Consider the following 12990-nt stretch of genomic DNA (forward strand, 5'->3'; position numbering starts at 1 on the left):
AGGCTCCTCCTGACTCCTCCCCATGGTGGCTCCCTGCACACACTCCGTTGCCACAGTGTGACCTGTGTGTATGACTGGCCAAAGGGCAGTCAGTGGCCAGGTCTGGAGCTTCTCACATCCACAACACTTGGAAGAGCCTGGGACACAAAGTAGGCACGAAAAAAAAATAAATTCAGATGAGGACTGGAGGCCTGAAGTGTGGGAGCTAAGGACAGAAACATAAACTAACATTCAGACTGATAGACAGGCACTTGTTTGGCCCTGGGATAATGCTGACTTGTGTTTAAGCAATGACACCAGAAATAGTGGGGTTTGTTCATGCATGCAGCACACTTACAACAGAGGGCAGCTCGAATGGGCAGAAGAGGTCCAGAGAGGGTGAAACAAGAAATCAAACATGGAGATTAGTAAGCAGGAGGCCATCAGACATCCGGCATGCAGTAAGCAACCTTCAGATGTTACCCAAGGAAAGCATGACCTTGTCTTTAGTATCTTCTAATAAAGTTTCATTTAGTTTCTGTGTATAGGTGTTCTGCCTGCATCACGTCTGCACTGCACACATGCAATGCCCAAAGAAGCCAACACAGTGAATCTGATGCCCTGGGATTGGAACTGTAGATGGCTGTGAGCTGCCATGTGGTTGCTGAGGACCGAATCCTGGAAGAGCAGTCAGTGCTCTTAACTCCTAAGCCATCTCTCCAGCTTCTAAGACATAATGCAGGGTTTTATTTTTGCCTGTCTAATGGTTTATTGCTATTGTATGTACACTGGTGTCATGTATGTCTGCGTGCAGGTGTCAAATCTCCTGGAACTAGGGTTACAGACAGTTGTGAGCTGCCCTGTGGATACTGGGAACCAAACCTGCGTCCTCTGGAAGAACCGCCAGTGCTTTTAACCACTGAGTCAGCTCTCCAGCTCTGTAAGGCAACATTTTTTAAAACCACTTGATAAATAGGTAAAAGCAGCCCTGGGAAGAAGCTATTTTAAATTTAATTAACTTTACATCCCGACTACAGCCTCCCTTCCCTCCCCCCACTGCCCCTCTGCTCACCTACATCCACCCCATCTCTGTATTCATTCAGAAAGGGGCGGGCCTCTCCTGGGCATCAGCAAAGCATGGCACATCAAGCTACCATAAGACCAAGCACCTCCCCCTGTATTCAGGCTGGGCAAGGCAATCCAGCATGAGGAATAGGTTCTCCAGAGCCAGCCAAAGCACCAGGGACAGCCCCTGCTCCCATTGCCAGGAGTCCCACAAGTAGACCAAGTTAAACAACTGTCACATACATGCAGAGGGCCTAGGTCGGTCCCATGCAGGCTCCCTGGTTGTTGGTTCAGACTCTGAGTTCCCAGGAGCCAGACTTGCTATTTCTGACTCCTACAATCCCTTTCTCCTCTCCTCGGCAGGATTCCCCAATCTCGATCCAATGTTTTGCCTAGGGTCTCTGAATCTGCCTCCAGCAGTCAGTGGATGAAGGCTCTCTGATGACAACTGGGGTAGTTGCCAGTCTGATGGCAGGGGATGGCCAGTGCAGGCCATGCATCCACTGCTGCCACTGGCCTTAGCTGGCGTCGCCCTCGTAGACTCACGGCAGCTTTTTTTGAAAAATAATTTGAACATTTTTTTAATTTATTTTTATTTTTATTTTATGCACATTGGTGTTTCACCATGGGTGTCCTGTCCCCTGGAACAGACAGTTGCGAGCTGCCATATGGGTGCTGGGAATTGAACCAAGGTCCCCTGCAAGAGCAGTCAGTGCTCTTAACTGCTCAGCCATCTCTCCAACTCTGAGCAGATCTTTAAAGAGAGGCTGTGTTTTCACTCAGCTTCAGGCTAATAAGCCTAAGAGCACCCCTTCTTGGAATATAGAGCTGTTTACATTACATTGATTTGCACACTGACTACCAAGCATCCTCACCCTAACGCAGCACAGTCATTTCAAACCTTAGGATGCCCTCAGCATAGACTGTGTCTCTAAAACTCTAAGCAGCTGTAGAGCCCAAAGGACTGTCTCCTCAAGGCCACGGACAGAAAGAAAATACTTCTCCAAAAGACAAACTCTTCTGTAGGTAGAGTCTTCTTAAAAATAAATAAGAGTCATTTTAAATTCACTTAGGAAATATAATAATCTGGGGGTGGGGCCTCCCTCTCTGGGAAGACGATTAGAACATGACCTTCCAAACTGCAGCTGTTGTAAGGCCTAGAAGAGCCCAGCACGGGGAGTCACCACCCAGTGACACCCTGGCCATACACCAATAAATATTAAATGCGAGGCTTGGTGGTTTTCATTCTCTAGTCTACATTACCACTGACTAAAGATAACATAATCAAAACATCTGATATTCATTCCGTAGACTATTTTCTTTAACCAGAAAAGAACAATAAAATCTTTTAAAAACTATTTTAACTAGAAAAGAACAATAGAATCTCTAACAAACTCCTCCTCTGTATCCACCAGTCGTTGTGCGGACAAGGAGAGAAACAGAAGGGCCTCCAGCTAGGGCTCTCACCTGCGACGACATCCACGGTTTGCTCTTTTACCTTACCAGGTATTTCATCAATCGACGCGTACCCCTAAAAAACAGTTCAAAATGGACTGAAGGTCAGTTGGCTTATACTCTATTTTATATCAAGGAGAGCAGTAAAATTAAAATGTAATATTTATCTTAAGATTGAAATTACCTGAACATAACCATCAAGGGTCTAAAAGCAAATCCCCTTTAGAAAAAAAGTCCTGGTGTGTTTGTGCGTGTGTGTTGAAGAGTGGAATCTGATCTTAAAGGCTTTTCGCCCTAGAAGAAACTCTTTTGGACCGTGGCTGAGAGACAAGTAATTTGAAATGTGCAGAGAACCCAAAGAAAGATAAAGCCATGGTTTCTACCAAGGAAATAAGAACCACGCATCATTGGGACAATGAGGATATTGAGAAAAGACACTCAAGCGGGAAATGTATACAATAAAATCAGTTTAGTGAAATTTTTTAAGTAAAAGAAAGAGTGGTGTATGAAGGCTGAAAATACTAAATCACCAGATGAAGGAGAGGGAGAAAGAAGTGCCAGACCAAGGGGATAGTGTGTGAAGAAGCTTTGAATTAGGAAGGAAATAAAACCAAACCAACACAGCAGCTCCTGGGTGGAGCGGGACAGCACTCTCTATCAGGAATACGGTCAGGGCTACCCTGCACACGCAACTAAACCCCAGAAAGCAGAGGTCAGGACTATCACGGGATTTCGCTGTTTCCTATGTCCTTATGTTTTAAACTACCCTGGGTATGACATAAGGCACCTGCCTTGTCCCCAGGAGCGCACCTTGTCGACGAGGCTCTCCAGATCAGTCTTGCAGATGTCATTGACTTTGGTGAGTTCTTCATCCACAGACGGGAGCTGAATGTTTATGAAACAGAGTCAGAAAAGGTAATTATCCCCAAGTTAACACTCACAAAAAGGGACGTCATCTTATATCCAGATCCCAGGGTGCCAACGTGGAAGGACCTGACTTCACTTTCTTTTGAAAACAGAACACGGTCTGAGGAAATCACATTCTGTACAGAGTGGCATCTGTGAGCCCTGATTTAGTTTTTAGTATTATTATTATTTTTAAATAGGTTACTCTGCGTAAAAGTACCAGCTGTCCTGGAACTCGCACTGTAGACCAGGCTGGCCTCAAACTCGCAGAGATCCGCCTGCCTCTGCCTCCCGAGGGCTGGGATTAAAAGTGTGTGCCACCACTGCCAGGCCCATGAGCACTGATTTTTAGAGTTTGTGGGTCTGCTGTAGTCAGCTAATGAGGTACAGATAAAGTATGTGTTGATTGCACAATTGCTAGCACAGAACACTGTTGAACGAAGTTATAAATAAACCTGTAAAAATAACTTTTAAAAGTAAAACAGGGGCTTAGGCTACAGTCTAAATGAGGTGAAATACACGTGCCAGGCTCTGGGTTGGAGCCTCAACACCAAACTAACCACCTAAGTAAATAAATAATATTAAAATTAAGTAAAGTATCTGGTGGTTACATTGGTTAGAAGTCTGGAACCAGTTTTCCAAGTCCAGAATTATACATAAATTCCAAGTATGATAGATCTTGGCACCTGGGACCCGCGCCCTGGGGCTCTCAACAGGACACATCAAGGACACAGCACCAGTTCTGAAGCAGGCACTTGGTAAATGTGAGACTCAAGTCATTTGAGAAGGAAACCTCAGCTCAGGGACTGTCCAGATTAGATTGACCCACAGCAAGTCTCTGGGGTGTTGTCTTGATGAGTAAATGATGTGGGACCACCCAGCCCACTGTGGGAGGCACCATTCCCTATGCAGGTGGTCCTGGGCTGTATAAAAAAAGCTAGGTAAGTACAAGCCATTGAGAAAGCCAGCAATTAACATTTATCCATGGTTTCTGCTTCATATTCCTGCTTTAATTCCCATCCCTGAAGGGTAGACAGTGACCTGGAAGTGTCAAAGAAACATGCTTCTCCCCTACGTTGCTCTTGGTCAAAGTGTTGTATCATAACAGCACAGAAAAAAGTCAGAACACATGGAAATGTCCAAGGGTATGGGAGGAGTGGCATGTATTTACAGCTTTCCCAAAAATGCAAAAAAAAAAATTAAAAAGCAACAATGCCAGTGTGGTGGTATATGCCTGTATTCCTGCATGCCTGTAGACATGTATTCCCAGCCCTAAGGAGGGGAAGGTGGGAGGGTGAAGTCTGAGGTCTGCCTGAATTTCTTGTGTGAGAATATTGTGATACCCTGTCTCACAAAGGCAAACAGCAACAACAAAGCAGACAATATCACCGTCTCAAAACATATATTTCAAGTTGCTAACACAGAACTAACTTCTAAAAGTCCATTTGATGACTCCCAAAGTAATTCAGTAGATATACACACAATGATAGTACATGTGAAGTCTTGAAAAAAAAAAGACTCATAAAAAATGAAAGTGGAAAAAGTGTTAAAATATTGTTTTATATAGAATGTGAATGGTAATACAACTAAATCAATGTATTAAGTATAATTAATATAAATATAAATTTTTCATCTCAAATGAGGGGGAAAATTTGGGGAAATAATGGAATTGTCTATACCAGCATATATGACTAATATGCCTAGCTTTTTGGCATTTTTAATAGTTTATTTTACTTATGTGTATCATATATCTATATGGAGGTATGTACACATATGAGTGCAGTGCCTGTGGAGGCCAGAAGAGGGCGTTGTAGCCTCTGGATCTGGAGTCACAGGCAGCTGTGAGCTATCTGATGAGTGTCTGGAACTGAGCTCAAGTCCTCTGCAAGAGCAGCAAGGCTCTTACCTGCTGAGTCATCTCCCCACATCTCCATGCACCTAGTTTTTAAAAAATATTTAAAGAAGAGCATGTAGTCTGTTTCTCTTTTGCAATCTGAATTTACCTTGCTAAATCATCAAATGGCACAGACTTTCTCAAACATTCCCCACATTGTTTTAAACTGCTGCTGCATCCATTCCGGCACAGTGATTAGATGCCCCCAAAAGACTCCCCAGCATTGGAGGTTACTGTTTTCCATTCCAAGCCCCTGTGCACCGGATATGTGGCCCTTGTCTTAGCCCTACTGGACCTCCGCTAGTTCTCCTGGCTGCGGCAAGCTCATGCCCACTCACCTGGTTGGGATCGAGGTTGCTCCCCAGATTGCTTAGCTCTGATCTGATGTTGTCACAGATATCTTTGGCCGGCTCTGAAGCACAGTTGTTGTTGAGCGAAGTCTCCATGCTTTTTTTCACATCGGTCAGGTTGGCGCTGAGTTGTGCGCTCCTGTCATGTATGCGCGTAAGGCTGTCATTCATGCTCTTCAGGGTGTCCCTGGTCTGCCTGATGGCTGTAGGAACACAGCCACAATCAGAGTGGGCCACATAAGTGCCTCAAAAAAGTGGGAGGTGAGGTCAGACAGCTGCGAAGGTCAGTGGGGCAGGACACACGAAAGACATAAGACTCCTTGCCAGCCCCTTTGCCCAGCTCAGCTCTCTTCCATGGTTCTTCTTAATTAAGCAGTTGAGCATAAACCCAGGACAGCTCGAGTGCCACTACCTGGTCAGCAAAGCAGATTGATCCACATAAGAATCAGTTATGCCCTTATATGGGCTATGACTATTAAGAGAGCCAGCATTTACCAGTCAGAAATAAGAACAAAGTACTCCTTGGCCCCCACAAACTCATGACCATATCATAATGCAAAATGCTTCCCCCAAACAGCACCGTTCACTAGCTAGCGACCAGGTTTTCAGATGCCCGAAATGAGAGGGAACGTTTGTCATCCAAACCCATGTGATTTTTTTCACATACTCCTCCACCCCCATCCCTGCTCCTCGATGCTATTGGAGAAAGCCCTGCCCGTATCCAGTCTGTTGGCCACATCCAGTCTACTTCCTTTTCTCTCTGTTCTGGACTCTTCCAGCTGCCTCTGGATATCTTCTCTCTCCTACCCACAAGAAAAACCTCCCCCCTAACAATGGAGTGGCCATCTTGGCAGCTTCTTTACTGTGCTCTATGGGATACAGAGACTCCGTAAAAATTGTTTATCACCAGAAAAGCAAAACGAGCAAAGGAGCAAACAGAGCAGAACACAGAGGATAATGAGAGAGCACACACGCTGGTTTCTGCGCCTGAGTTTTGTCTCGCTGGTCTATCCTTTGATTTCAGCTACGTTAGTTCATAGAACAATAAAAAGAGGGAAAGCCGAGTGAGAAAACAGCTGCAGGCCCAGGAAACACATGCTTAGTCATCGTCTAGAGACCTTCTGGGCTATGGGTACTGTTCTTAGGGCCCAGGAAGAATCCAGTAGCTATAAATATAAACTTTCTAAAAATTCCAAAGCATATTATGCCTCTAATATATGTGCAGGGCTGTGACTCAGAGTCATTCGACGATCCCAGGCTGTACGCATCTGAAGAAAGCGGAAAAGACCTTTCTGATTCTTAATCTCATCTCAACTCCTACTTAATTCTTAATTTTAGTCAACTACATCTCACCAGCCCAAAGCTCTTCTTGTGGACTGCCCTGCAGCCCACATCTAACGTGCTCAGACAATTGTTACGTTTCTTCTCTCTCCGAAGTCTTTGTGTTACAGACCCCCAGACCCTGGCACAACTGCCACCATGATGGAAGTACCATTCAGACCTTGGAACCCAGCAGGTAGGCTACCAAAGTAAAAAAAAGTCCAATCCATCAAAGTCCAGAAATGTCCCCAAACTAACCTTGCCTTTTGGCTTCTGTAGTTCTGCTTCTGACTAACTGTTCTTGCTAAACTGAGGTGTCAATCCAGGATGTGACTTTTGTACTTAGTATGCTCACTCTGAGGCAGGCTTGGGACTGCACTCGGGTGCTGGACACTCAGGGTAGTCAGTGGACAGCTAATAAAGACTTGTGTTGCCTTGAACCCATGTCCAAGTGGTCTTCCCTACAGGACCTCACAACACATGAAAATAATAAACCGCTGGAACTGTTTACTGAGCACAGTCTAAGGCACATCTCTGGCCACAGTGGAAGCTTAACCCACTGACTTGTTCAAGCTGGCTTTAAAGAGAGCTTTAATACTATCTGAATCACAAAGAAAAATAAGACCCACTTGGTCTTTGATCTAGAAAGCACTACATAACTCAAGCACTAAATATTGGGGCTGGCAAGATGGCTCTGTGGGGGAGGGCCTGGACCACCTAGCCTGACAACCTGAATTTGATCCCTGGAACTTATGTAGTAAAAGAAGGAGGACCAACTCCCGCAGATTGTTCTCTGACTTCCACACGGGTTTGACACAGTTGCAGTGTGCTCACACAACACAACAAACAAATGTAAATCCAAAAAAATATTTAAAACAGTACTTAACAACAGTAAAAACTGTTCAGACTGTTGGGCATGTGGACTGTGTGCATTGTGCAGTGACCGACTACACTGACTTGTGGTTTTTTCCTTCTGTGCAGTCTTCAGCACCTTCAGATTGTGGGGTTGGAGAGAATCTTGGATGACGGTGTAAATGTACTGACACTGGGGACTGGAGTGAGGGATGCCTAGAATCCACTTACAGCCACCCCCCCCCCCCCAGACAAAGATTGCCAGGTCTTCTTCCTGAAGGGCTTGTTATTTGACCTTCCTGTGAATGGTACAGCAACACCCTACTTTCAAACTCTCCCCGGTGTTCTCAGCGCCATCTACCAAAGCTGGCTGGGTATATGGGCTTTTGTTAGATAAGGTCTGAAAGCCAAGTCCATCCCTTCCCAGCCCGCTGATGGCTATAGACTGGATTAGTATGTGGAATTCTTAGCCCACGAAATGATCATATAAGGACCCAGAGAGTAATTAAGATTAAAGGGGATGGGGACTAGAGAAATGGCTCAAGGGTTAAGAGCATTTGCTGTTGTTGCAGAAGTCCTAGGTTTGGTTCCCAGCACCTACATGGAGGCTTACACAACTCAGGATGCAGGGGATCTTATGTTCTCTTCTGGACTCCCCACATATCGAGCACACATATGGTGCACAAACATGAAATCAGGCAAAAACACTCATACAGGTAAAAGAATTTTAATTAAAAAGATCTTCAGGGTAGGGTACAGGTTGGAAACAGCTGATATCTTTTCTATTAGAGAAAGAGCAGCTGGCATAGTAGCTCTGGGTAAAGGTGCTTGCCACACAAGCCTGACAAACTCAGGTCCATCCCTCGGACTCTCTTAAAGGTAAAAGGAGAGAACAACCCCACAAGTTGTCTTCTGATGGCCAAGAATGTGCCAAGTGTCTAGCATGCACCTGCACTCATGGACATACATTCACATACATAATAAACAAATAAATGAATGAATAAATAAATTTTTAAAGAAAAGGAAGGGAAGCTAGAGATGGGCATTTGCCACAAGAAATAGTATTGGAATGAGACCAGGAGAGGTAAGCAAAAAAGAGTGGGAGAGGGGCAAGTGGGGGGGAGGGAGGGAGGGAGGGAGGGAGGGAGGGAGGAAGGGAGGGAGGGAGGAAAGAAAGAAAGAAAGAAAGAAAGAAAGAAAGAAAGAAAGAAAGAAAGAAAGAAAGAAAGAAGGGAGGTGGAGGTTGACGTGTTTTTTAGGGTTGCATAACTTGGAAATGGTTGGTGATGGGCAGAACTGATACCTGATGATTTCAAAGGCCTTTAATTCATTAATTCACCCCTTTAATTCATTCATTCACTCTGATTTTTTGTTTGGGGTCTTACATAACTCCCTAAGTAGCTCAGGCTGGCCTTGAAGTCACGGTTCTCTTGCCTTTCTATTGCCAGGATTACAGATGCGCTACCACAACCAACACATCAACAGATATTTTCTTTGAAACTCCAGATAATAGGTGAGATCATATAAGCTCTGTGAACCTGGTCTCCTCAGCAAACACAAAACTTTGCCACCTCAGCACAAAACCAGCCATGGGCCATACAGAAACACGTGAACATAACTTTGGGTCACTATTACTTCAAATGATGATGTTTTCCAGTATCGTAGGCTTTTAAAAGCACAAACTTGTAAAAACAACACCCATACTGGGACAGTCTGTGTCTTTGCCAGGCCTGTTTGCATGGCCAGACTAGAATTCTTGTCTCTAACCACCCGTGAAGGAATCCAAGCCAATGTGAGTGTCCCTGGGAAGCCAGGAATCTAGGATGGGCTATCCTCGGTCACCTGTGCCACCATGCTTACCTGTCACCATGGCCTTAATCTCATCGAGAACGGGGATTACTTTGGGTTTTACTTGGTCCTTTATTCTGCCTCCCAGCAAGGAATCAACACCTGTATTCAAAGGAAAGGGATTGATGAGGGTAAGCCGGCTTCTCCTTCAGCTCTCATGCCTTCTGCTCACGCCCCACAAGTTGACGCCTGGAAAATGTCTTCCCTCTTCCCGTCCTCACGTCCCATCCTCCACTTCAGACCATTCACTGTGGGCCCTAATGCGAGGAGATGCCGTTGCCTGCTTCACACTCCTCAAACTCGTAGTTCCCCCTGGAAAATTAGTCTCATGGACCCTTATACTTTGTGTGAAGGAACACGGCATCTGTGATCTTGAGTTGTGTTACATAGTGACTGTCTCTAACTCATCTACACTGGGGTTTCTCCACTGCAGTACCACTGACCTTTGGGACCAGATACAGCTTTTGGGGGGTGGACTGTCCTGTGCCTTGTAGGATGACGAGCAGCATCCTTGGCCTTGGACACTGCCCCTCCCCAATCCTGCCAACCGTATATTCCTCCAAAATGTCACCTTTTGTTGAGAACAACTTAACTATGCTGCGTATGAGCTCTAGTGAGACATGGTCCATCAAAGAACAGGGCCAGGTTGTTTCTACAGCCCATTGAACAGGGCACTTAGTAGGGCCACACATGCTCTTCTGCATGAAGAATGACCACAGGAGAATAAAGGCTTTACCATAAGAGAGGTAAAATTTTAAAACAGAAGCCCAAATCCCTCTGCTTGTGAAACTGAACTTGAATGTTGGGTACCTTTTTAAAAAAAAAAAAAGATTTATCTATTAATCTATGTGGATGAATGTTTTGCCTGCATGCGTGTGTATGCACCATGTGAATGCCTGGTGTCTGCACAGGTAAGCAGAAGGCCTTGGATGTCTCAGAACTGGAGTTATGGATGGTTGTGAGCCTTCACGTGGGTGCTAGGAATGGAACCCAGGTCCTCTGCAAGGGCACCGAGTTCTAGTAACCACTATGCCATCTCTCCAGCCCCTAAAACTGGGTTTTAATCATCCAGTGACAAGTGACAAACACCCAGTAGCTCTTGAGCTTCTTCTGCCTTCCTCCCACCTTCAACAGGTTCCCATTTTGCTCTGTGCTATAGGCGATAGTTAAGGCATTTTCTGAACCTTAACAAACAAAAATGCAAACTAACTTTCAACGCTACTTACCATCCAGGTCTGAGAATGCCTTGTTCTTGGTGTTGGTGTACTGAGCCAGTATATAGTCAATTTGCTGGAAAAGAAAATTTCATTGACACCTGCCCTTTGATGTGCAAAGTCATAATACAAAGACAGTAGGGCTTTAAGATATATATATAATTAACCCCCTCGGAGCACTTTGAAATAGCTAGAAGGTGACAGACACTTGTCTTTTCCAGTACTCCGGTCCCCACACGCCCCAGCTTTACTGGCCAACCACCGACTTTTATCCATCGTGTTTGTTACAATAAACTGACTGGCTGTGGTCACCACTTATATGTCATAGTTCTGTAGACTGGCTAGGTGGACCATGATGGGGACTGTGAGGGTGCGCACAAGTGGGTCCCCCTCTCTCCTGCCTCTTCTTAGTGAGCAGCCTGGGTATTTTCACCAGGTCCCTCAGGATCACCAGCAGCGGGAGCCTAATAGACACTTGATGCACAGCTCCTAGGAGCTGAAGTTCCCGACCAGCCCAAGATCGTGTCCACTGTGTCCTCCTGGCCATAAGCAGGTCACAGGGACAGCCTAGACTCAAGGGGACAGATGTTCCCCAGAACACAATGAGTAAGAACTGACAGCCACCTGAAGTTTGACACACGAGTCCGCGGTATTGATCACTCTCCACTGGTTTTCTAAAGGAGTATTCATCTTCTTATTTATGGTGGCTCAGTGGGCCTGCTTCCGACCTCTCAGCAAGGCCGGGTTAACATTCTTCTAGAGTTGCCAACCTCCCCAGTAAGCGTGCAGCAGTGTTAAATTTTCTTTTCTTTAGCTGCTAGAGGTAAAACACCTTGCTCTCTTTGGGGACAGTTATATTCCATTTTAGTTGCCTATTCAGTTAGCCGTATAATTTGTTAGAGCTCTTCATATACGTTCAATCAGGTAAGTGTCCCCAAAGTCAGGAATTTACCATCTTTAGAAGATGATGAAAACCACCCCAATTGTCACGAGTCACCATTATTACTTTTGGCATTGGGAGAGTGGAAAGAGGGCTACCTGTGGAATCTTCAGGATGGTACATGAAAGACATTATGAGTTTTTGTTTACAAGGTGTAGAAAAGGTCATTTCACCTGTGCTACACTGTAGAGTCAGACAGAGTTGACTTCTCTACTCTCTGCCCTCCCAAAGGCCTCCCCATGTGGTTCTGTTTTGCTTCCAGCTGTGTGACACACTTAATCGAGCAGGATTTTGAGGAAAGAATCAACCTGATGGCCACATCTGGTTCTGGGGGACCCAAGAGCACCACATGCTTAAGTCAGTTTCTGCTCAGATACTTTTCAAATCACACTCCCAGGAAAAGGACAGAAAGAAGTCCTTCTCGCCATGGCCCTTCAGTCATTCTGTTTGACTTTGTCCAAAATGACGTGTGTGTGTGTGTGTGTGTGTGTGTGTGTGTGTGTATCTGAGTGAGAGAGAGAGAGTTTTCCCAAAGGAGACTGACTCATCTACACAGACATCACACAGGTGTGCATGAAGCTAAAGAATTCATAATTAATAGCAATTATGCGTTGATAACAGGTTAACTACACCACCAAAAAGAAAGGATAACACAAAACACCAAACAAAAACAAAAACCCACAGTGAGACTCTTAAAATTATGAGATACTTTTATATGTGCTGTGATTTTGTTATGCCCAAATAAAATAATTGAAGCAAAATAAGCCAAGTAAATCCTGACGCTATGGAAACTATGCTTTTGAGAGCTGCTTTCTGGCTGTGTTTCTTCATCCTCAGCATGAAAGGGCAACACCCTTCTATATGGATTCACTGGCTTCTTAAAATGATTGGCTGAGCTTCCATACGTGCACAGAGATTCAGAGTGGCCGACACCAAGCACCATGGAACATGCAGGTTGCAGGTTTTTACCTTTGGGGTTTCATTCAGGAATGTTTGCAAGTCTCTGAAATTGCTCTCTGTCAGATTCTCGGTCCTTTTGATCGTGGTCCTTACCTGGTGGTTGGCCACAAAACCATACATGATGCCAAGGCTGCAGGGAAAGGGGAGAATAAAGAGCGTTGGCCAAGACCCACTGTCACTGGCACCGCCCACCTCTGTCCCGTGCCC

At 45.2% G+C, this 12990-nt stretch overlaps 1 protein-coding gene across 4 annotated transcripts in view; it reads right to left on the minus strand.

Annotated features, from left to right (window-relative positions):
- Prom1 (prominin 1) overlaps positions 1–12990 on the minus strand; it is a 99095-nt gene that overhangs the window by 29265 nt on the left and 56840 nt on the right. For all 4 annotated transcript variants that reach the window (XR_007593224.1, XM_050150086.1, XM_050150087.1 and 1 more), the window contains exons 5-10: positions 12793–12913; positions 10896–10959; positions 9682–9771; positions 5638–5852; positions 3310–3384; positions 2512–2575 (exon numbers count right to left, since the gene is read on the minus strand). Coding sequence is in view for 3 of the 4 variants with exons in the window: in XM_050150086.1 (XP_050006043.1) it covers positions 2512–2575; positions 3310–3384; positions 5638–5852; positions 9682–9771; positions 10896–10959; positions 12793–12913 (629 nt within the window). In the remaining variant the exon portion in view is untranslated. The remainder of the gene's footprint in view (positions 1–2511; positions 2576–3309; positions 3385–5637; positions 5853–9681; positions 9772–10895; positions 10960–12792; positions 12914–12990) is intronic.

This window comes from Alexandromys fortis, unplaced genomic scaffold (genome assembly GCF_014885135.2).
Source record: "Alexandromys fortis isolate MF-2015 unplaced genomic scaffold, M_Fortis_MF-2015_v1.1 scaffold_0, whole genome shotgun sequence".
Taxonomy (NCBI): domain Eukaryota; kingdom Metazoa; phylum Chordata; class Mammalia; order Rodentia; family Cricetidae; genus Alexandromys; species Alexandromys fortis.